This window comes from Oncorhynchus mykiss, chromosome 21 (genome assembly GCF_057628025.1).
Source record: "Oncorhynchus mykiss isolate SJ-2025 chromosome 21, ASM5762802v1, whole genome shotgun sequence".
Lineage (NCBI taxonomy): Eukaryota > Metazoa > Chordata > Actinopteri > Salmoniformes > Salmonidae > Oncorhynchus > Oncorhynchus mykiss.
The window spans coordinates 43310014-43335665 of NC_143042.1; the positions used below are offsets into that span (position 1 = coordinate 43310014).

The 25652-nt window shown below is 44.6% G+C and overlaps 1 protein-coding gene across 6 annotated transcripts in view; it reads right to left on the bottom strand.

The window, feature by feature from the left end:
* Positions 1-9213: 9213 nt before the first annotated feature.
* The window catches only part of LOC110500614 (peroxisome proliferator-activated receptor gamma coactivator 1-alpha), a 59326-nt gene continuing 42887 nt past the window's right edge, over positions 9214-25652 (bottom strand). For all 6 annotated transcript variants that reach the window (XM_090213318.1, XM_090213316.1, XM_090213317.1 and 3 more), the window contains exons 8-13: positions 22229-23465; positions 20022-20114; positions 19310-19430; positions 15196-15317; positions 14681-14832; positions 9214-12205 (exon numbers count right to left, since the gene is read on the bottom strand). In XM_090213318.1, the coding sequence (XP_090069444.1) occupies positions 12102-12205; positions 14681-14832; positions 15196-15317; positions 19310-19430; positions 20022-20114; positions 22229-23465 (1829 nt within the window). In that variant the 3' untranslated portion in view covers positions 9214-12101. The remainder of the gene's footprint in view (positions 12206-14680; positions 14833-15195; positions 15318-19309; positions 19431-20021; positions 20115-22228; positions 23466-25652) is intronic.

The following is a 25652-nucleotide window of genomic DNA, read 5'->3' on the forward strand; positions in this document are numbered from 1 at the left end:
AAAATGGCTTTCCATATGACATTTAATTACCAAAAGACTCCCGCGTGAGCTTCCTTCTAGTATCCTGATATTCCCTGTCCAGTATCTGTAACAAGTAAGAAGCATGCTCGAATGAAGAACTGTCTCTCTCCTTCACACTGCCTGATTTGCTTAGCCAAGGCACTGACGTCTAACGCTGACCTGAACGAAACCAGTGGAAATCTTGGCTGTGTTTCAGAGGGCTCGATTTGGGCTAGCCCAACGACCGTCTCTCAGAGATCATAGAGAGTTTGCCGGGTCAATACGTCACAGCCAGCACAAGCTCAGAGAGAGAACAAAAGTGGAAATTTGAAATGTGTTGAAGGTGTCACTATTGTTTGTAGTAGACATGACTGGAGGAGTGTAGTAACTTGTGAACATGTGGCTCATGTCAGAACATGTATCACTGATTGATCATTGATTATTTGGATCATATTTTTTGTCATATAATAAATACACACTGGATATGTGTAAATATAGATTAGAATGCATCAAGATTTAGATACTTGTAATTTAAACTGTGTGACAATGACAATATTCTGCTTCTGGTCACTTCAATGCACGTCAATGCAACACATCAGAGATGCTCTATATCGTGATGAGATGGTCTTGTGTCCACCCTGACAATGGAAGTCGTTGTTGCAAAGGCAGAAAGGCAGGCGGGAGGAGGCGAGATCAGGTGGGAACATTCGAGCCAAAAAAGAGGGTCGAAACGTGCGTGAACAACAGACACAACGCCGATATAAAATAGTTTTTCTCAAAGTTGCAGAGATGCCACATGCGTCCACTTATATCAGTACATTCGTAACAACCTAAACACTACAAAACTTCTACTCAATGTTAGAAAATACAAAATACATGTATTTAAATTAAATACATCTCAAAATACAATTTTGTAGTTTATTTTTGATACATTGATCTTTATGGTATTTTATAATTGTACTAATATATAAAAACATTTAGACCAAATCTGACACTCTCTCATACTAAACATTCCCACTTGGTCTGCTTATCTCTGTTTTCTCGTATGGACAGATTTTGACGGGAGTGGAACCTCTCTCTTTGCCTCTTCCTCTCTAAACACTTCAATATTCAGAGCCACATGAACACCTACCAACCATCTCTTTGGGTGGGAATAATGTGTGAACCTTATAGGATGACATCCGTAGAGAATCAAGATAAACAACTGTAATCCGGAAGAATTCTCCAGACGTAATTATAGTGAGTGAAGTAAGTTAACCAACTTAGCCTTCCGGAGTATGTTGAAACAAAGTGTTAAAATGGGGTTTATTGAATTTCAAGACATGTCACAGAAGATTATGAAGCCCATGAAACACCACTTTAATGACGTTATTAACATGCGGATTAGGGCGTGGAGTATTTTTAACCAGTAATTGGAGTCACACTGTCTATGCATAGGGTTGGGCTAAAATGACAAAATACTAATACAAAGTACAATTACAAAATACCATAAGATCAATGTATCAAAATAAACTAGAAAATACATGTATTTTGTATTTTTAAATACAGAAAAACATTTGCAAGTAGCCGGCCCAAACAAATAAAATAAAATAAAATTGAATTTGTAACATGAGCCATGGTGTACAACAGGTGTAGGTAGACCTTACAGTGAAATGCTTACTTACAAGCCCTTAACCAACAATGCAGTTTTAAGAAAAATACCTAAAACAATAAGAAATACAAGTAACAAATAATTAAAGAGCAGCTGTAAAATAACAATAGAGAGGCTTATATACAGGGAGTACCAGTACAGAGTCAATGTGACGGGGGCACCAGTTAGTCAAGGTAATTGAGGTAATATGTACATGTAGGTAGAGTTATTAAAGTGACTATGCATAGATAATAAACAGGGAGTAGCAGCACCGTAAAAGGGGGGGAGGGGCAATGCAAATAGTCTGGGTAGCCATTTGATTTGATGTTCAGGAGTCTTATGACTTGGGGGTAGAAGCTGTTTTAGAATCCTCTTGGACCTAGACTTGGCGCTCCGGTACCGCTTGCCGTGCAGTAGCAGAGAGAACAGTTTATGACTAGGGTGGCTGGAATCTTTGAAATTTTTTAGGGCCTTCCTCTGACACTGCCTGGTATAGTGGTCCTAGATGGCAGGAAGCTTGGCCCATACACACTACCCTTTGTAGAGTAGTGCAACAACATTCTCAGTAACAGTTACAGAAACCTTTTACTTGCTATGACTGTGATATGTGATATGTTTATCTACTTTAGTTGAATGCACTGACTGTAAATCACTCTGGATTAGAGTGTCTGCTAAATGACCAAAATGCAAATGTGAAAATAAACATCAAAATGAACTGCAAAGCACACTGGGTATTACTATTTTCCTTGTTTTAGGGCGGAGCTCATTAGAGTAATAGTCATGAATTGCAATCGTACATCTTCAGATATACAGTACCAGTCAAAAGTTGACACACCCACATATTTAAGGGTTTTTCTTTATTTGTATTATTTTCTACATTGTAGAATAATAGTGAAGACATCAAAACTATGAAAAAGCACATATGGAATCATATATATTCGGCGCCCGTGACAAATAAACTTTGATTTGATTTGGTCTTTTACCAAATAGGGTAAAATCTTCTGTATACCACCCCTACCTTTTCACAACACAACTGATTGGCTCAAACGCGTTAAGCAGGAAAGAAATTACACAAATTAACTTTACGCACCTGTTAATTGAAATGCATTCCAGTTGACTACCTCATGAAGCTGGTTGAGAGAATGCCACGAGTGTGCAAAGCTGTCATTAAGGCAAAGTGTGGCTACTTTGAAGAATCTCAAATGTCAAATACATTTTGCCATTCCATATGTGTTTTTTCATACTTGTCATGTCTTCACCATTATTCTACAATGTAGGAGGTGAGTAGGTGTTTCCAAATGTTTTGACTGGTACTGTACATTTAGTTAATTTAGCAGATGCGCTTAACATACCATAGTGCCATCAGACTTCTGAAACTAAACTAAACATAATTGTGACCTGCTATAAACAAAATGATACAGAAAAGTATTTTGTATTTTGAAAATACCAATTACAGCTCTCAAAAGTATCTTGTTACAAAGTGCATTGGAGTGTAGTTCGGCCCAGTGTAATACAAATGTCAAAATACTCCGTGAAGTAATTGAAACACTCATTTCAAATACGTGTAACAGAAATACTGCCCATCTCTTTCCATGCATCTGAACACACATTGGTTGTGGTCTGCAAATTCTATTTCAAAATAAATAAGCCTCCCTGACGCGTTGAGAAAATGACATCTCAGTGTTATTTGGAAATGGGTCCTCTCAATATCTTCTGAATTAAATGGATATATGGTGTTATTGGGGTGTTAATGTGTCGTTATAGCTTTGGTTTCATGTGGTCTATCAACTACAATAGATACCCTAGAGGACAGTATTATTCTCAAAAGTTGTTACTGTTGTGTTCCCAAACAGCATGTACATGTTCAGTCTTGCACTCCAGACATTTATACGGAACAAAAATAAACGCAACATGCAACAATTTCAAAGATTTTTAAAAAATATTTTTTATTCATTAGGCCCTAATCTATGGATTTCACATGACTGGGAATGCAGATATGCATTTGTTGGTCACAGACACCTTAAATAAAAAGGTACTGTACGTTCCTGGATCAGAAGACCAGTACATTTGTGTGTATTTCCGTGACTAAGGTAGTTGTTGTGAATTTGTTAGATTACTCGTTCGATTTTACTGCATAGTCGGAACTAGAAGCACAAGCATTTCTCTACACTCGCATTAACATCTGCTAACCATGTGTATGTGACCAATAACATTTGATTTGATGCTTCAGCATGGTTATGCATGGCCCCATGGCGCAAGGATCTGGTGTATCTGGTGTGACCACCATTTGCCTCATGCAGCGCGTCACCTCTCCTTCACAATAGAGTTGATCAAGCTGTTGTTTGTGGCCTGTGGAATGTTGTCCCACTGTGCAAAGTTGCTGGATATTGTCGGGAACTGAAACACGCTGTTGTACACCTTGATCCAGAGCATCCCAAACATGGTCAATGGGTGAAGTGTCTGATGAGAATACAGGCCGTAGAAGAACTGGGACATTTTTAGCTTCCAGGAATTGTGTACAGATCCTTGCGCCATGGGGCCATGCATAACCATGCTGAAACATCAAATGAAATGTTATTGGTCACATACACATGGTTAGCAGATGTTAACGCGAGTGTAGAGAAATGCTTGTGCTTCTAGTTCCGACTATGCAGTAAAATCGAACAAGTAATCTAACAAATTCACAACAACTACCTTATTCACGGAAATACACACACATGTAAAGGGATGAATAAGAATATGTACATATAAATATATGGATGAGCAATGGCATGCGGCATAGGCAAGATGCAGTAGATGGTGTAGAATACAGTATATACACATATGAGATGAGTAATGTAGGATATGTAAACATTAATAAAGTGGCATTATTTAAAGTGACTAGTGATACCTTTTATTAAGTCAATTTATTTAAGTGGCTAGAGATGTGAGTCAGTATGTTGGCAGCAGCCACTCAATGTTAGTGGTGGCTGTTTAACAGTCTGATGGCCATGAGATAGAAGCTGTTTTTCAGTCTCTCGGTCCCTGCTTTGATGCACCTGTACTGACCTCACCTTCTGAATGATACCGGGGTGAACAGGCAGTGGCTCGGGTGGTTGTTGTCCTTGATGATATGTTTTGCCTTCCTGTGACATCGGGTGGTGTAGGTGTCCTGGAGGGCAGGTAGTTTGCCCCTGGTGATGCGTTGTGCAGACCTCACTACCCTCTGGAGAGCCTTGCGGTTGAGGGCGGTGCAATTGCCATACCAGGCGGGGAGACAGTCCAACAGGATGCTCTCGATTGTGCAACATGAGACATGAGGTGATGGTGTCTGATGAATGGCACGACAATGGCCTCCACTGCCCTGCACTCTTAGAAAAAATGGTTCCAAAAGGGTTCATTGGCTTCATGCATAGGAGAACCCCTTTTGGTTCCCGGTAGAACCCTTTTTGGTTCCAAGCGGAACCCTTTTAAGTTCCATGTAGAACTCCCTGTGGAATGGGTTGTACATGAACCCCAAAAGGTTCTCCCTGGAACAAAAAGAGTTCTACCTGAAACAAAAAAAGGGTTCTTCAAAGTGTTCTCCTATGGGGATAGCCGAAGAAGCTTTTTAGGTTCTAGATAGCAACTTTCTTCCTAAGAGTTTAGGACACACTGTGTGAAGAGCACTGCCATAAATACACAACAAAGTTTTAAAAAAAATGGCAGCCATTTGAATGTGTTGGGACATGTTCCCAAGATGTGATGTATCATCTAAAAGTAAAGCTTGCATTTACTGTACATTGAGGTAAATTGTTCACACAAATAATGTGTCCACTCTCCATTCTAATGTACAGTGACAGCTATTCCTCCCATGTGGTCAGCTACAACTGAGACAGTGTGTAAGTGTCTGTGCCTCACCGGAAGAGAGTTAGAGAGAGGGGGGGGGGGGGGGGGGGGGGGGTGGGACAGAGAGAGAGAAAGAGGGATAGAAAGAGGGAGAGCGAGTTGCAGCCAATCAGACTACATAAATGTGTCTGTCTGTACCCTTCCAAATATAATGTACCCTTCCAAATATAAGGTACATGGAGGTCTACACTGGAGAATCAGGTCCAATAATATGATGTACTGCTGGAGCAGGATAGTGCATCATTCAGTGTCTAATTGCCTCCAAGCTGTCTATTTGCAAGAGGAAATGAACATATTTGATTTGTCAGATTCTTGACTAAAGTCATTAAGGACAGTGTAAGTCACGGGAATTATGCTAACGGAAATTGATGCCACTTGATGATTACCAAATAATCACTGACGATTTGGCAAATGCACTCACATCACTTCATTTGCATATTTTATTCAACGCTAGCTCATCAACCATCACACTAAGTGAACCTCACCAAAACGCCTCACTATCACTTGCCTCTCTCACCTGCTGCTGGCCATTTGAATTTACAGTATCCTTGAGGTGGCTAGGCTATGTAGCTTTTGCCATTACAGTCAGGTTGCCCCACAAAGCACGGGCCTGTCAGGTCGAATCAATCCCCCTCTCGATCTCTTCCTTTCTCAGGTGATGCGCGCACAAAAAGGACACCTGTCTGCGGCCGGAACCCTGTTCTGTCAGTCGACTATCCCCATGGTGGCCGCGATCTTTCTGCTGACGTCCCGGTGTGGCATTAGTTGCCAGCCCCAGCATTCTAAAAGGCCTACCGTGGCCCGGAGGCATGGTAAATCCTTGGTAACAGGCACAGCGCAGGTGCGTCTTGTTGTGCAATCAGCTTCTCCTCTACGATTCAGACAGCAGCCTCAACTGGAGGCCTATCAACAAGGGAGGGTTGTAGTTGCGTCTGGGACTTTTTCGCTAATCCGCTAACGCTTTCTCTTTCCCCTCCCTGTCTACGCACAGTGGAGCCACATCTGATTCATTTGATCCCAACTTTCCCTTTTTTGTTGCTCTAATTAATACGGCACGTCTTGGGCACACTCAAGGTAATTAGCGTTGTTTTTCTCCAGCGACACACAGCAGATGGTGATTGAAAATAGAAGGATGAGTCGCTCAATCAGCCGCCATTTGTGTGTAACCATTAATTATCTAGGAGAAGTATCCACTCGTGGTCCCCAAAGTTGATAGTTTGTGGGGGGGGGGGGAGGGGGGGGGGGGACTGTCCGTCTGTTGTTCATTACTCTTTGAAAGACAACTGTTGGAATGGGGAGTGTGCGATCATAATAGCGCTGTCATAATCGTCTCCCCATCACTTGCCGCACGATAGACAGACGCATCTTGGAGGCCTATAGACGGCACTGGTGCTACTGAAACAGGTCTGGAGCCTTTGGAGCTACAAATACTGTACAGTATATATACTCTGTCAGTGCTAGTCGTGTGGTAGAGGCCAAAAACAACATAATAATATACTGCACCAAAATGATCATTTAATAGGATCCAATGAGAACAATATGACCGTGGGCCTCCTAGTTGTTAGCTCACATGACCATCATGGCACATCTTACCATGCCACAGACAGGATTAAAGAAGCAGACTTTCTTTTTGTGCATGGCAACCAATGGGAGTTGGAACTCTACCGGCGATGGGAATCATCAAGATGATCATGATCAAGAATATCATCAAGATATTTCAGGCGAAGATAACATTTAGCATCTTCCACCGGTTTTGGCAAGACTCGTTGGAACTGGCAAGCACGGGTTATGCATGAGTAGAGCTCATGGAAGGTATACTTTTCCTGGTGACAACGAGGGAACAGCACTGCTTATCAAATCCTCTAAAAATACAACTTGAGGAGGAGGGAGGAGAGTGGAGGTTTGGGGCTCAAGCTTAGGAAGTCTTGAAAGAAAACGTGAGGCAAGAGAACTGAGGAATCCAGGGACCTCGCCTCGCCTGCATCTCTTTGATGTCATTCAGTCATCGCTAACAGTTCACTAATCCTACTTCTTGGCACACTCTAATCCTGTTTTTTCTCCCCCTACTTCCCAGTCCTAATGGTGTCACTTAACTTGAATTATTATGATAGAATTATACAGGCAAGCGATTTAACTAGAATGCCAGCTTCACACTATTAGTGAGAAAAAAATGTGTTCCTTCTGAGATGGAATTTTCCCAATGAATCATGTGCTTGCCTGAGAATAAACTGGTCCTGATACTAAATTACGGGTAGCATTACACATGTTCCACCCCACAGCCTTTAATGAACTAGTCTTGAGTAGTGTAATATTCTTATCAAGGTTTTCTTCCCCCCCCTTCCACCCTGACCTGCATACTTTGTATGTGAGAGGCAAAAAGGTGTGGGAAACGTGTGAGAAACAAGGTGCTTGTTGTTAAAAACTGCCTTAAGGCCTCAATGACTTGACGATTTATTTCAAAATAAAAGTTTAATGCGACTTTGATTAGACTTCATTCTATGCTCAAGTTTAATACGTCTACTTTAAAATGGTCCATTTTGTACTCCACGGAGCGTTTGGACGACAGTGCCAACCCTAATACCAGTGCTACTCAATGAAGTGGACGAAGGACAATGGCCGCCCCGCAACTCTAAACAGCATCTCCTGTTTGTCCTGGAGAGAACCGAAGCTGATCAAACCCCATTATCTGCAAGGCTTCCACTTACTGTTCCCTTGCTTTTCCCCTCCCCCTTTTCCCCCATCACGATAGGATGCCCGACATGATCTGTTATGTGTTTTTTATTATTAACCAGTAAGATAAGAACCTATCTGGATTGAGATTTCCCGGGACTATTTCATTCTGTGGAAAGGGCAAGCAGAGAGACCTCCAGCTGGAGTGTTGCAGCTGAGCTGAAATGAAAGCTGGCCACCACTTTTTCTCTGGGGCTAAACGGCAGCCCTTAATAAAAAACACAATCAGACCCCCAGCCTTAAAGTTTAATGCACATTCCTCCCACATTTCCCTTCAAAACGGCAGAAAAAAAGGTTAGGGGGCTCGCAGTGAGAGGCCCAGACACGAGGGCAACCTGCGAGCGATACAGTCATAATGAGCAGCCCGTCGCATATCAACGAAGCAATCATCAGCTTGCCAGTACTCCGTCGGCCATTTTGTGACTTTAATGAATTTGTCCTCTCAACTTTTTTAATTAACTTGCAGAGTCATGGTGCGCTGGGCTAAAGTTGTAGACATAGATAACTAGGAGAATATATAGCATCGCTCAGGTGATAGGAATATCAAAAAGGGGAAAGCTGGGGTCTAATTAATTTCTTAGTGGTGGAGAGTGGTAGCTGAGGGAGAAGGATCCAACACTTGAAGGCATTGAAATGTTACATGAGTAGACTTTCATTTCATACAGTCCATGATGCTAGAGAAACCTAATGCGCATATATATATATATATATATATATAGCTCTGTCAAACCTACAGTAAATGCTAACAACTACAGGCAGTGTGGTCTCATGTCTAACATTGCACACAGTAAAACGGGTATGTTCATATATTAAGTTATAGCATAGAGGGTAGACTAAGGAAACGCCATTACAGTCATACCCAAATTAAATTGGTCACAATGATCCCTGACTAAGGCAAGTACACACTCTCACCATGACAATAAGAGAGGAAGCAGGAGGGATGAAGGTAAAGAAGAAAGTTACCTGACAGGACAGTTCCCAGTGAGTTTCTTTCAAACACATTTCCCTTTATTGACATGTTGAGGCTGATGAGAATTGCACATCAAAATAAAATTCACAAGAAAGTCATACAATAGGAACCACAAAAGGCATCGATTAGGACTTGGCAGAAGGCAATGTGGATAGGACACAAACAGGTAACAACCCAAAGCAACCCACCCACCCACCCCCCCCAACACACACACATACAGTATCTGCCTATAAACAGACACACACACACGCTCACACTCGCAAACATTATTGTCCTTCCAAAAGAAACATGATCACCCAACAAACGTTTAAGCAGTGGCGAATTCCTCAGTAGTTCACATTAATAAAGAGTCTGCCACAGGTGACATTTGGAGGACCATAAGGTGTTATAATATATTACTACTCTAGGCGATTTACAAAGCGAATTCTTTATTTTATTACAATGATTAAAGCCACATCTATCAAATGGGACGCGACGCCATTACCCATGCGCTGTACAGAAAATCAAAAAAGATGTTGAAATACAGGTGAAGGGGGAAATATTTCCCCCACTGATTTTTGCCTCTTTGCATCAGGAGAATTAGCTCGTTTTCATCTACACAGTCAATCTTAATGAAAGGTGGCCTGTGATCAGTGAAGCTTTCATACAAAAAAGGTCCTACGTCTCGTGATGGAGCCAGTTTCTTCTCGTTACTTGGCTCTCACTATAAACAGGATATTAATTCAACCAGAAAGCACAAGGTTACCTTTAATGTCACGGCGAAGGTGCTGTGATATCTGGACTGTGTGGCAGCATCGCCTAATGGAAAATGGTGCAGTAGCATGCAGTATTGAGTAGTTTCTCTAGGCTTATAGGATGTCATTCAAGTACTGCCATTCAGACAGGAGAGCCTGATAGCCTAAGTAGTTTGTGCTTTATCGGCTGTCATTTAATAGACATGCGCTACACAGACAAATGTTTTGGTGCTAGGATGCTTGTTGCTGAACACTACAGTTTTAACACTGTGTTTTCCGTTGCATTCGTTTACATTTGTACAGTTGCCACAAGGTTTCTACAGAAAGACACAGACCCAAACTAACACTAAATGTGCAAACATGAGTGTTGACTGACTAGAACATACTGTAAGTGTTCTCGGTTGGGTGATGAGTCATGTGACCGTGTTAAGAATGGAATGGAATCCCCGTATGTAGCCAGCGATTGGGTAATGGGTCAGATCTAAAACCACACAACAATATAAGCTAAAGTACAACTTTGAAAAATAATTTATTGCTTTTTTAAATACTTTTTCTTTCATTTATATTATTATTAATTATTTTTGTAATTACTGTGAATAATGTAAATATTATCAGCATGTATATATATTTTTTGAACATCAAATACAAGATTTAAAAAAAATTCTGGAAAGAAAATTGTAAACTTTTGTTTGGCATTCACATAATCAAGCGTGTGTGGAGCAACAAATCAGATTTTTACAGTGTGGTACAACAAAATACCTGCTAAATCATTTTATTGCTTCATGTTCTACGTGTATAAAGGAAAATAACGTGGTAGACATTTTGTCATGGCTGCAAACCACCGTTGTGGAGACAGAAATCACTTGGACAATGAGCAGCATATCTCATCCCACTGTTCGAGAAGATTGTTAAGAAAATGTTGATTGTTTCTGAAAGGCATAGAAAGAAATATTCCCACAAAACTGTTATTTATTGTTCATCTTACCACTGATTGTAAATGAAATAACAAAAATCTAATAACAATATAAATAGCTAAAATGTGTGAGGTACACCATGTGACATGGGAACCATAAATATTTTTGAGTCAAATATTAAAATAAATAGATAAATATGCATGGTTTATCCTGTTTAAACAGGTTAAACATAGTAGTAGTCTTTCCTCAAAGAGGGTAAAATTATCAAAACAAGAACCATAGAAATCATTGAAATCAAAATGAGTTGATACATACTGATTGTTTCAGAAATAATTCATAAAAATAATGGGGTTCGTTTTTTTACAATCATGAAAAAACACGTTAAAAATGCATTTTAGACTAGTTGTCTAAGGAAAAACACTGAGAAACTTTAAACAAAAAACTATAAATGGTTAACTTTTTATCCCAACAAAATAAAGGTCAAAAAAGGAGATTTGTTGACATGCTCCCTCGAAATGAGCCTCCAACACATTTTTACAATCATGTCATGTCCTCTAAACTTCATGTAGGTGTACAATATGTTTTACATCATTGTAATAACTACAGATCGACATTCTTAATTAAGAAAATTTCTTCATCAAAAGGCTGCATTTTACAGTGCATAGCTGTAACAAATAAAGAACTTTGTCTGATATGTACACAAAAAAATACAACATATTTTGATCATATCTGTAAATACAGGGCTACATTTTTGTCCGAAAATGTAGACAGCATTGTTATCTCTCGTTAATAGTGTAACACCACATCCAAACACCAGATTTTTAAAAAAGAAAAGAAAATCAGGCACAAAAGAAAAAAAAAAGAAAAAGCCTGAAACAACCTGCACATTTTCACCACTCAAAGCATTTGTTGGGTGTTTGTAGTGCTTGGAGAGAAAAATCTCATCAACGTCTTTGTCTTTCACTGACCGTTGTACAACAGTACAGCACACACATCTATCTGTACACAGGCTATGAGGATTCACTGGCTCTCCCGGTACTGTCTCTTCCCAGCTTCTTCAGAAGCTATGTTCATGTAAACATTGTTGTTAATATACTTTATATATATATATATATAGGTCTATATATAGAGATTCATCTTTATATACTCTCTTACATAGAGTGTAAAACTTCTGGAAGTCTCGTAGTCGACGGACAGAAACATTAGTGAGGTATCAAGACATCCCTCTTTGTAGACAGCAGGTGACAGGGCAACTGTTACCTTCTCAGGCTGCACTGGGCCTCTTTCAGCAAGCTGTCGAAATCCATGGAGTCGTACTTGCTTTTAGTGGAGGCTGGATCAAAGTCGTCAGAATGGGAGTCTGAAACGAGAGATGGATATTGACGTCAGGGTTAAGCAGTCTAAGTGGTCTCCAATTCTTGTCACAAAATCACCTCTCACCTTTGTTTTGTTTTGCGTATTGAGGGGCAGTTTCCTGGACACATAAAGCATAGTCCGAGACTAAAAAGCATGGCAAGAATCTCCACTGAAATTCCTTTCAGTCCAGCACTAAGATGAATCTTTGTCCAGAACTGCCCCTAAATGTTTGACAACTTAAGTCATCGTGAATTAGTTATATTCTGAATACATCCATTTCAAAGGACGTTCAAACCATTTGACATAATCCTATAAACAACTGCAAATCTGTATGACTATCTGCATCTATGTGAAAGGACTCATCTGAATCGGTTGCTTTTCAATAAGTCTGAAAGCTATCTGTACCCCCCCCCCCCTACAATGTTTCATATCTCCCCACAAATTAGATGTTTAGACACCATTCATCTTTACATCATTCAAAGGCTCAGGGTGGAAAATAAAGCTTTTCTGATACTGAGCGACAAAATCGTCAAAACTGAGCGAGCGGCAGGGGGCATTTATTTTGATTGGTCGGCGCGATAATAAATGTGTCTTATCTCTCGTGGCAGACAGCTTCACAAATGGGGCCCCCACACGGGCAGCAGCACGCTTTGAGAGCTTGAGAAATGGGAATGACCATGGCATGCAGGAGATGCCAGTCGTGATCTAATGCTATGGCCAAGGGGTACGCCGCGCACCTTGAGGGATGACAAATACCCATGTGCACTATTTAGAACTAATGGACAGTCAAAAAAAAAAAAAATGAGACGAGACGAGAAAGCCAGGCAAGATTGAGAGGAGGAACTGAGGCCGCTACTGCATGACATTATTTAAGTTCCCTCGCTTTGAACAGGAAGTATTTTCCTCTCCCTTTCTTTTATCCTACTCCCGTCATGGGCAGTTTGGGATAAACTGGTCTTCCTCTCTAAAAAAAGAGAAGGAAGCAGAATGAAGGTCTTTCTTTTCATCCCGAAACTGATTAGTAGTGTCAGTCGTCAATGTCTTTCCTCAAGGGCCTGGGATTAACGCATCGTCGCTGTACACTTCACAAACGTCTACGCCATGAATGCCACTGGTTTCAGGCCCGAGCCTCAGAAATAAACATTAACGTCTTTGTTCCTTGGAAGAACATTCCATTTCCTTTCCTCTGCTGTGACCTACTGACCTCCCAGTTCGCCCTGCATTAAACATTCCCCGCCCTACGCTTTGTCGTGGAACGAATGTCGAGTGGAAAATAGGATCAACAATACAAGCCCCACTTGGCATCTTAACCGCCATCATCAAATGGACCAAATGACACACAGACGAGCATCCATCTTGATGGACTGACTGACTCCGGCTATAGTGCTATTTAAACATCGCTCCCAGTGTCTACCGTCTGTTAATGATAGTGTGGCTATAGTAAAGAGAGGATGGAAAAAGGAGGGATGGAGACCCCACTTTCTGTTCTGGTTTTCAACAGGCGTCTACGTAGGGAGAAGCCAAGATTTGTCTCAGTGCCTTGCATTATTTATCAAATGCGTCATCCGGCACTATAGCCGTGTCCTTCTGAACAATGAGTGCAGTCTTTCGGGCGTATACGCTTTCTTTTTTCTGTGCATGCACTCGCACGTTGTGTACCTTTTCCTCAGATTAATCGACTAGCTCTACCCGTGCTTTTAAGTCGCCGGCACTTTGTAGGGCTGCCGCCATGAGGAGCCGACCCTGTGTCAGCGTCTGTGTCCAAAAGCATGAGGAAGAGAGTGCTGATTATTAGTCAATCAGGCCTCTGCTGTTAGGCTCCCTCCCTCCCTCCCTCCCTCCCTCCCTCCCTCCCTCGGTGGATGACACGCTGCTAGGGAACACAGCGAGGTCTTGCCTCTGTTGAACACCACAACAGCTGGCAACAGACGGAGGCTCACCCAGGAGGGTGGGGCTGAGGGGATTTAACCTTGCACCCCTCTTCCCTTCATCCCTCCCTCCCTCTCTCCTTCCATCTACCTACCTCTCTTTACCCTCCAGAGCATAAAATATACATGCCTGTATATAGGGTATCAAAACAAACCGCGGACTAGCTTTTAAAGGGCATCGTTCTCTTTCTTCCCAATTCCACACTTCTCGAGTATCGACTAAGTACAAAGATATAGGCTGTGAACAATTGAATGGAACAATGCCTCTCCATTCCTCAAGATATACTCCTATATGGGTGCTGGTTAAAGGGGAATTGTACACAGATTGACCCCTGAACTGTTTTTGCCCGTGATGACTGGAAGGTAGACTCTAACGCTTGAGGCAGGGTGATAAGAGTAAAAATAAGCTTTTTGGTTTTGAAAGGCATCATTCGAGCCTTTTTGCTTCCCGGCTTCCTGACCCTCCCCTCCATCCTTCACTCCCTTTGACAGTCTGCGTGTATTAGCAGAAGCTCCAGGGTTCTCCCGAGCAACAACAAAGCAGCACTTACCCAAGTCTGTATAATTCGATTTGCAGAACTGCTTTTGTCCACCGAAGCACAGCTCGAACTGGGGCTCGTTTGTCCGGCGCAAGGTGTGTCCGTTTTCAAGGGCAGCGACGGCGTCACAAGTGTAGCGGTAGGTGATGAAGCCAAAATTGTCCCTGCGGTCAAGAACAGAAAATGAAAAGTCAAACCAACAACGTCAGGTTCTCTTCTGGTAGCGGACATCCAGACTATTTATATGCAAAAGAGAAATCAATAAAAATTTATCTTTGGGGCTTTTTATAGGCTAGGGATAGATAGGATAACAGACATGACTGGAATGCAAAAAAGCGCCCTCCTGCCCTGCGTCTACTCCTGACTTTGACATAGAAGTCGATGCAAAGCCCAAAGTTTTCTGTGTTCCACCTAACCCAGAGGGTAGAAATGAAGGGAACGATGTACTACAATGAATCCTATTACACCCCCCCCATAAACCCAGCACACAAACACACACATGCGAGCACACAGTCCCGGGGCCTTACCCGTCATCTCTCAGGTTCACGGCACACTCTTCGATCTCGCCGAAGACTTCAAAGCGCCGCTTCAGCTCGGTCCGCGTGCTGTCGGACCTCAGTCTCCCCACGTACACCACCCGTCTCTCCTCCTGCTCATTAACGGAGAGAGAGAGGGAGAGAGATTAAAGGAGGAGTGTAATTCCTCTCCTTTCTGCTGTTCCCTCCCCTTCAGGCCCACTCGGTGGCCGTAATGAACTACTCGGAACTCCTGATGGCGAGCGCTGACTCGAGGCCACCCTTTTGTCACATCGCTCTTGTTTTTTTCCCCCGTTGATTGGTCGGGCTGTGCTAAATACCTCCTCTTATCTGATAGGACAGATTCGTTATGGTCCCTTGTCTTTTTTCTTTTTTCCCCCCTAGCCTTTATAGAACCGTATACATTAAGACTATCAGAGTTTTGCTCGTCCTCTTTCGTTTTGTGGTCTGAGAACCTAAAATGAGCCAATGAGTTGTTTGGTATTACACAACTTAAGAAGCCTGTATCTGTAGTCAAAAGAGGACAAATGCATTTTTAAGTGTCCTTCAATTATGGGTAACTGTTGCACTAGAGAATTAGACCTCTCGCTTGGCTCTGAATATCAGACAATAAGCTGCCGTTACACAAACACCATTAAAGAAACCTGTACGAAACACCATTACTAAGAACAGGCCGTGGGGGAGAAAACACCATTACTAAGAACAGGCCGTGGGGGAGAAAACACCATTACTAAGAACAGGCCGTGGGGGAGAAAACACCATTACTAAGAACAGGCCGTGGGGGAGAAAACACCATTTTCCACGAACCACAAAGGACACAAAGGTCACACCGGCATAATTTAGACCTACCGCACGAGGCTGCAATTATGGTTGTGGGAGCAATTTAATTGCATCTGCTAATCATATAATGCAGAACAAGCCTCTAGGCTGTTGTATCACTGGAATTATTTATTCACTCATTTACTTGCCATTACTGGGGCGAGTCTATAGAGATCCATTCAAATGTTGAATGCTACCCCGGGGCCACTGGTAACTGATACATGTAAATCAGTCACCTGGTAGTGAAACTCGAAGTTCACCTCCGCAAAGAACCTAGACTAAGGTTCTGTTCCAAATAGCACCCTACTCCCTACATAGTGCACTACTTTTGAGCAGAGCTTTATGGGCCCTGGTCAAAAGTAGTGCACTAAACTCAGCAAAAAAAGAAACATCCCCTTTTCAGGACCCTGTCTTTCAAAGATAATTCGTAAAAATCCAAATACCTTCACAGATATTCATTGTAAAGGGTTTAAACACTGTTTCCCATGCTTGTTCACTGAACCATAAACAATTAATGAACATGCACCTGTGCACCTCTTAACGGTCGTTAAGACACTCACTGCTTACAGACGGTGGGAAAATACAGTCACAGTTATGAAAACTTAGGACACTAAAGAGGCCTTTCTACTGACTCTGAAAAACACCAAAAGAAAGATGCCCAGGGTCCCTGCCCATCTGTGTGAATGTGCCTTAGGCATGCTGAAAGGAGGCATGAGGACTGCAGATGTGGCCAGGGCAATAAACTGCAATGTCCGTACTGTGAGACGCCTAAGACAACGCTACAGGGAGACAGGACGGACAACTGATCGTCCTCGCAGTGGCAGACCACGTGTAATAACACCTGAACAGGATCATCCGAACATCACACCTGCGTGACAGGTACAGGATGGCAACAACAACTGCCCGAGTTACACCAGGAACGCACAATCCCTACATCGGTGCTCAGACTGTCCGCAATAGGCTGAGAGAGGCTGGACTGAGGGCTTGTAGACCTGTTGTAAGGCAGGTCCTCACCAGACATCACCGGCAACAACGTCGCCTATGGGCACAAACCCACCGTTGCTGGACCAGAAAGGAAGGGCAAAAAGTGCTCTTCACTGACAGGTCGAGGTTCTGTCTCCCCATAGGGTGATGGTCGGATTCACGTTTTTTGTCGAAGGAATGAGTGTTACACAGACGCCTGTACTCTGGAGTGGGATCAATTTGGAGGTGGAGGGTCCGTCATGGTCTGAGGCGGTGTGTCACAGCATCATCGGACTGAGCTTGGTGTCATTGCAGGAAATCTCAACGCTATGTGTTACAGGGAAGACATCCTCCTCCCTCATGTGGTACCCTTCCTGCAGGCTCATCCTGACATTACCCTCCAGCATGACAATGGCACCAGCCATTCCGTTCGTTATGTGTGTGATTTCCTGCAAGACAGGAATGTCAGTGTTCTGCCATGGCCAGCGAAGAGCCCGGATCTCAATCCCATTGAGCACGTTGGATCGGAGGGTGAGGGCTAGGGCCATTCCCCCCAGAAATGTCCGGGAACTTGCAGGCGCCTTGGTGGAAGAGTGGGGTAACATCTCACAGCACGAACTGGCAAATCTGGTGCAGTCCACGAGGAGGAGATGCACTGCAGTACTTAATGCAGCTGGTGGCCACACCAGATACTGACTGTTACTTTTGATTTTGACCCCCCCTTTGTTCAGGGACACATTGTTCAATTTCTGTTAGTCACATGTCTGTGGAACTTGTTCAGTTTATGTCTCAGTTGTTGAATCTTGTTACGTTCATACAAATATTTACACATGTTAAGTTTACTGAAAATAAATGCAGTTGACAGTGAGAGAACTTTTCTTTTTTTGCTGAGTTTATATAGGGAATAGGGTGCCTTATGGGATACATTCTAAATGGTAAGACATGCGCTCCAATCCTCAGAAAAATACAAATGAACCGTAATATTCAGTATTGTTATTTTTTCTTCTCCTCCCTTCACATACAGTGTGAGACAAAGTGTTTGCTGAATTAGGGATTTAGATGCTGACAATTGAAAAATACGCCGGCTTTCCGAGACGGCACCCCGAGGCTGGCCGTCTGTGTGTGTGTGTGTGTGTGTGTGTGTGTGTCTGTGTGTGTTGCCCTCGCATCATCTGGCCTCCCAAACCTCTACTGACAGCTTGGCTTTGCTGCCCGTAATTGTCTCACCTAAAATGTATGCAGGCCAAAGATAGCGTGTGTGCATTATTTGACGTGCACATTTATCATCCTGTGTTAGCATGTTTAAAATGTGTGCAATCTCACACAGAGACAGGCAGAGAACGGAGAATTGATATTCATCCCATTTTCATTGAATTTGAACTAGATCACTGGAAAGATTCCTTATTTAAACAGTGTACATTTCCATGGCAGTGAATTTCCTTTTTTTAGCCTTGTTCCCTCTCTCCCTCTCTTCCTGTTTCTAACATCTGCCCCTGTGGTGTGATTAATAAGATCCGACACCGTTCCCAGACGCTGGAGACTTTTAAAAATACACAACCCTGAGATAAAGAGGAAACGCGTGGAGCCCTGAATGATTCAGTGACTCACTTTGCATCTATTCATTCATTACAGAGGAACAGTAGGCAGCAGGCACGGCAACGAGCCCTCAACTGTCTGCCCTGTCTAGGTAGTGCAGAGGGTGTGTGAGACAGCGATGGGGCACAGCCGGGCTATATTAATACCAGGCTGCCATTAGAAGGACGAGAGAAAGACAGAGAGAGCGAGAGAGAGAGAGAGAGAGAGAGAGAGAAGGGGGGGTTGAGAGATGGGCAGAGAGATTCACTGAGTATACAAAACACGAAGGATACCTGCTCTTTCTGTGACAAAGACTGACCAGGTGAAAGCTATGATTCCTTATTGATGTCACTTGTAAATCCACTTCAAAATCAGTGTAGATGAAGGGGAGGAGAGAGGTTTAAGAAGTATTTTTAAGCCTTGAGACAATTGAGGCATGGATTGTGTATGTAAGTGCGTTTCAATGGGGTATGGTAGTAGGTGCCAGGCTGCTGGGTTTGTCTCACTCAACAGTTTCCCGTTTGTATCAAGAATGGTCCACCACCCAAAGGACATCCAGCCAACTTGCCACAATGTTGGGAAGCATTGCAGTCAACATGCGCCACCATCATGGTGGAACGCTTTTGACACCTTGTAGAGTCCACGCCCCGACGAGTTGAGGCCGTTCTGAGGTGCAACTCAATATTAGGAAGGTGTTCCTAATGTTTGAAATACTCAGAATATAAGACAAAATGACAGGGGAACTCACTATTGCTTTTTCCCTTTGCCTCTCCCTCTGCTCAGCCCTCTCAAACTCCCTCTTCTGGTAGTCCTGGCGATACTCCTCCCGCTTCAGACACTCGTGCTGGTATTCCTCGTAGCTGTCGTACCTGCGGAGGGACCAAACCAAACCCATCACTTTCACTGTCCTCCACCGCCCTTCCGCTGTCCTTCCAACATCTGCCCTTCATTTTCACGTCCGCACTTCTAAAACGTATCGGCCGAAACCCCACCAAGGAGTTGGGCTAAATGTGGAGAAACAAACAAAGGCATTAATAAGAAGATGCCTTCTCCTGGTCGTAAAGGTTATCCTGCAGGAGAGGCCCACGGGAGAGAGCGGGTGAGATGCACAGTAGAGAGCTGGACAGCTGCCACTGTCAGCCCTACTTCACATCATTACTTTCAGCTTAGTTAGAGCTTCATCCGGGGAGAAAAAGTGCAACTTTCGTCAGATGTGGCCATGCATTGGAGAGATGGGAAAATAGGACTTTGGGCTTGTCTGGTGTCATCGGGCAAATCAATGGCTAAGGAAGGAGTGCCCATATTCAACACCGTGATCCACAATCGTGCTGGTTTTCAGTCAATACATATTTTTGGTTACAAGGCAAGGATGAAAACTAACTTCAATTGAAGGAACTGGATCATGAGGGACCCGAGCTGTTTACCCCTGGTTTAGTGTAAGGGATGTGTTGAACCCTTACCGTGGCCTGCGACTGAGGGGGGATCTGGACTGTGAGTGAGGGCTTTTGTGGGTCCTGGACCGCAAAGTGCTGGAGTCCATGTTGTGGCGAGACCTGCAAAAACAGAATACATATTAATCACCAAGATGTCAATCATCTGGAGTCTAATAATAAAGTATTGTCTAAATGTAACTGTGCATTCTGCGTAATTCAGTCTTATCGACTGCGAGCATTATTTCAATAAATTAAATCATATCTGAGATGGGTATCTGTGAATCTGATAAAATTGTCTAGACATACTTAGGCATTCCTCATTCATCATATCCTTTCCTTACAAGATGACAGAGCCACACTGTCAAATCTGACCATTTAAAAAAAACCACAAAGTCCTAATATATTCAGCAATATTTTCAGAACGCTTTTCCCAAGTTTGACTGAATTTGACTTCCTTCACTCTTCCCCTCCACAGTGCAGCTGGGTTTAAATGTTCTCACCTTTCCTCCCACCAGGGCCAGTATGTACTGTACAAGCACCACGTATCTATGTTAAATGAGGGGAAGTTCCTTAGGCCCCGCGGCCAAACGCTAAAGTTAGTATCCCGATAGAGTACAGGCTCTTTAGCTCCCATTGCTTTATTATTGAACTGATGCTGAAGAAGGGAGACTTGAATAATAGAAGGAGAGAAGTTAGGCTATGGTCCAACGTCCACAGAGTTAAGGAAGTGGAGAGTTTGAAAAGAGAGAGGGGGAGTAGAGAGACTTGAGGACATTTTGTTGAACATTTTTCACAGAGTTCTTGAGATACTCGGGTATCCCTGACCTTTTACGAGGTTACTTTTTCCCCGCTGTTCTTCTTTCAACCTCTAACCTGGACATCTTTAGCAACCTTTAGCAACCTAGTGTCTCTGTGTACTGTATCATAACGTTGGCGATAGTCCTCAGCCTGAATGATTTATCAAGGATATACTGCAAAACAGAAGGCAAAGCTCACCTCCCTTGAGACTGACCTTTCAGTAACCCAGCAAACCAATTCACTTATGAGCGTGAGGGAAGTGAATGAATAGTCTATCCAGTTTGCAAGGCACTCAATGCAAGACTGCTGAAAGTATACCTACTGTATATCCGTTCCCTTTGCTCTGATCAAAGGGAACCATGGGAAATGTAGTTTTTCCTGGGCTGCTGTGATGATGCACATTGTTTTCAGAGGAGGGGATAAAGAACTAAACTCCCCAGATTTGGCTTTCATCTCTGGGGACAAAGAAGGGGTCTCGCCTGGCGCTCAATGAAACAACAGCTGCTGCCTAAAACAACACGCGCCACATCAAATAGTAGATCCCGGGAAAACGGAGGTGGGAATGAGAGTGACAAAACGCTCCGATAACAGTCATTGCCAGGGGAAAGGAGGCTTTGACAACGTTGAAGCAACCAAAGCACAACACCTCAGGCGCCGCTCATTTTCCTAGTTGCCGCCTTCTCTGATATACAGTTTTGATCTCACAGTTTGACTAACACACCAAACCTCCTCGTCTGGTATCTGCTAGTGGAACCCTGGGTCTGCATGTACAAGCTTCTCAGAGTATGAGTACTGATCTAGGATCAGTTTCCTCAGTTAGATCACAATGAATAAGATTACATGTACAGGAGGGGCCTGATCCTAGATCAGCACTCCGACCCTGAGAAGTGTGAGACATATGGCCTCTGCTCTGTAGTTAAGCACTGAGACGGTTGAGCTTGGCTAGCCTCACTACACCAGCCTAACACAATCCACCGTCTAGTAGTCCAGCCAGGAAGGATTCTCCCTGGCCCCGTCACACTCTCTCCTGTTGTTAAAGCCTCTTTCACCAGGAACATAACAAGACTTCTCTGTGGTTGGGGATGCAGAAGCAGCTAGAGGCCCCATTCCGGGGAGACTGGAGAGCCTCATACCGCAGGGCCTATCCTCTCCTGACACCGTCTCTGACGGCTGAGGAGACCTGTTAACACGACTGAGCTGTCCACCTCCTGCCGGGAGCACCGTCAGAGCCGCCCATAACGCTTAGGCAACGTTCAAACAACAGAAGGGAAACGTCTCCCACCAGGAGGGAACGTGCTAGTTGGCTGTATTCCTATATTCACACTGGCAGGCTACTTAGAATGAAGCTAAGCAGTAGATATTTTGGGCATGATGTCTAAGTGGTGTGGTAGTACGGACATGGGAACCTAGCCACAGTGAGTAGAGGGTTTACTCACCTGGAGGAGGGGCGTCCGTCAGGCGAGCTGGAGAGGGAGCGCCTCCGGTGGTGGGAGGAAGAACTGCGGGATCGGGATCGGGAGTGAGAGCGGGAGGAGGGGGAGCCCGAGTGGGGCCAGTGGAAGTGTCTGGGGGAGAGGAGGAGGGAGGAGGGGGGCGAGACGGAGCCCCGTGAGGGGGAGCAGCTGGACAGCGAGCAGGACGGCGAGCAGGACTCGAAAAGCAGGTCCAAAGGGATGCCCTCCCAGGGGTAGAGGAAGTGCCCCTCGACGCCTTGACCCTCCAGCTCCTCGTGGAAGGGAGAGAGGCCCGGGTGCAGGTACCCAGTAGAACCAGACCCAGAACTAGGGAGCTTGGGGTAGTTCTCGTACCCAGCAGGGCTCTCTTTGGAGGTCTGCAGGGCTCCGGCCATCTCCCCTCCTCCCCGTCTCCCCTCCTCCACCACCACCTCCTCCCCCTTCTCACCCTGGCTATAGATGGCTTGCTGGGGGCGGCCAAAGTGCTTGTTGAGCTCCGCCCGGATATCCTGGTCTCGCAGGGGCTGCTTCCTGCTGGCAGAGTGCTGGTCCCCTTCTGGGGTCTGTGGTGGGTGTGGTTTGTCCTGGGTGATGGGGGTCCGGTCCTGCCCCCGAGCCTCCTTACCCACAGGGGAAGAGCTCTGCTGCTGCTGCAACTGCTTGGCCAAAGAGGATGAAGATGGAGGAGGAGATGTAGAGGATGAAGAGGAGGAGGAGGGTGGCATGGCTGAGTCCTTACATTCCACATGCCTGTCCTCCGCCACACCCGGATTGGGCTTCAGAGGGGTTGTCGTAGTAATCGTCATGGTAACGGTAGCGTTAGCCGCATTAGTGTTAGCGCCGGCGGCAGGGTCCTGTTTTGTGCTGGTCGCCGTGGACTGACAATAGTCGTGGTCACCGTAGCAGCGAGGCTGGACACTCCGCTTGTTGTTGCCGCAGCAGCGCTCCTCCTTGCAGCCCCCTGTCGTCGCAGCAACCACAGAGGTGGGGAGGGCAGTGGACGCTTTGCTTAGCTGGGCGTACAGCTCAGTCTGCTCTGGGCCCTTCCTGCCTGGGGCCGAGGTTGGGGCTAGGGGCCTGCAGGGTTTCGCCTCGCTCAGCCGAGCCCTCTTGCACGCCAGGGCAGATGGGGAGCATGAAGACAACTTGGTTTTGATCGATGCTTTGAAAGGGTTCTCTTGACTGACTTTGTGGGGGGGCGTGGTAGGTGGTGTCAAACCTGGAGAGAGAGAGAGAGAGAGAGAGAGAGAGAGAGAGAGAGAGAGAGAGAGAGAGAGGGTCGATAAAAGAGAATGGAAATATAATGCATTCTTCCTCCCAACCTTCCACCCTCTCCTCGCACTCCCTACAACCTGTTTAAAGACAGTGGACACACACAGGGGTTGATTAAAATATTCACTTTCATCCCTGGTCCTAATCCTGATCCGTATTTTATTGCAATCTTGACAGATTAATGCAATGCTCTGTGTAATTTAATATGGTGGAGCCGCTACACGGCTCGGCTACCACCGCCATCCCTCCCTGACCTTGGACCATCCCTCATTCAGGAAGAAAAGAAAAACATTGGCAGCAGACAAACATCCTCCTCGAAGTGGAGCGTCCTTCGAACATGTAACCGTCAAATCTAGCCGACACGTTGGACGATGGCCAAGCGATTTCAATAAAAGCAAAGGCATTTTGGCTCAGTTTTGAAAATCTATCACAAGTGTCCTATGTTTTGGGCTTCTGCTCTCTACTGCAAGTCAAGGTGGTGAGATATGTCAGGCAGCGAGATGTGTCAGTTTTCGGCACTGCATGTTGCTATAGCGTGCCACTGTGCTGTCATATGATAGTGGCGGCTTGGTGCGGGGGAGATGTCTGACTGGTAATGGAGGCTCAGTGTCTGCCGGGGGAATGGGTTGTCATTTTTCTCAGATCCTGCTTGCCTCTCTGTGGCTCGTGCCGAACCCGACCCCTCCTGACAAGTTTACGAGCCGACAGATGGCAGTTATATGGGAAGTCCTGAGATGGGCCTGCTTTATAGCATTGTTAACTATCACGCAAACAACCAGCGCTAGGTAGGCAGTCCCTTTCCTTCTGTCTCCCTCTCGTCTCTTCCCTCTTTTTTCCCGTTCTGTCTCCCACTCCGGTTCAATCTCTCGTTCTCTGTCTCTCTAGTTGGATCTCTCGTTCTCTGTCTCTCTGGTTCAATCTCTCGTTCTCTGTCTCTCTGGTTCAATCTCTCGTTCTCTGTCTCTCTGGTTCAATCTCTCGTTCTCTGTCTCTCCGGTTCGATCTCTCATTCTCCGTCTCTCCGGTTCGATCTCTCGTTCTCCGTCTCTCCGGTTCGATCTCTCGTTCTCTGTCTCTCTAGTTGGATCTCTCGTTCTCTGTCTCTCTGGTTCAATCTCTCGTTCTCTGTCTCTCTGGTTCAATCTCTCGTTCTCTGTCTCTCTAGTTCAATCTCTCGTTCTCTGTCTCTCTGGTTCAATCTCTCGTTCTCTGTCTCTCTGGTTCAATCTCTCGTTCTCTGTCTCTCTGGTTCAATCTCTCGTTCTCTGTCTCTCTGGTTCAATCTCTCGTTCTCTGTCTCTCTGGTTCAATCTCTCGTTCTCTGTCTCTCTGGTTCAATCTCTCGTTCTCTGTCTCTCTGGTTCAATCTCTCGTTCTCTGTCTCTCTGGTTCAATCTCTCGTTCTCCGTCTCTCTGGTTCAATCTCTCGTTCTCCGTCTCTCTGGTTCAATCTCTCGTTCTCCGTCTCTCTGGTTCAATCTCTCGTTCTCCGTCTCTCTGGTTCAATCTCTCGTTCCCTGTCTCTCTGGTTCAATCTCTGGTTCTCTGTCTCTCTGGTTGGATCTGGTTCAATCTCTCGTTCTCTGTCTCTCTGGTTCAATCTCTCGTTCTCTGTCTCTCTGGTTCAATCTCTCGTTCTCTGTCTCTCTGGTTCAATCTCTCGTTCTCTGTCTCTCTGGTTGGATCTGGTTCGATCTCTCGTTCTCTGTCTCTCTGGTTCGATCTCTCGTTCTCTGTCTCTCTGGTTCAATCTCTCGTTCTCTGTCTCTCTGGTTCAATCTCTCGTTCTCTGTCTCTCTGGTTGGATCTCTCGTTCTCTGTCTCTCTGGTTCAATCTCTCGTTCTCTGTCTCTAACCATCTCTATTTTTTTACACTGTCCGTCTTTCTCCTCTAGACAAATACATAGGCATGCACACACGGACACACACACACACAATAGTCACATACAGCCTCCTTCTCTGGAGTGGAGCTCAGGCACTTTGAACACCTACGCTCCCTGTCTTTGCCATTGTTATGAATGCACATCACTCTCCCTTGCAGTGAATTGCACCAAATGACAGCTATTAGTATCAAATCCTGTGTAAGAGTATTTACTGCTGAGGCTTGGAGCCTGAAAAAAAGAGAGGGAGAGAG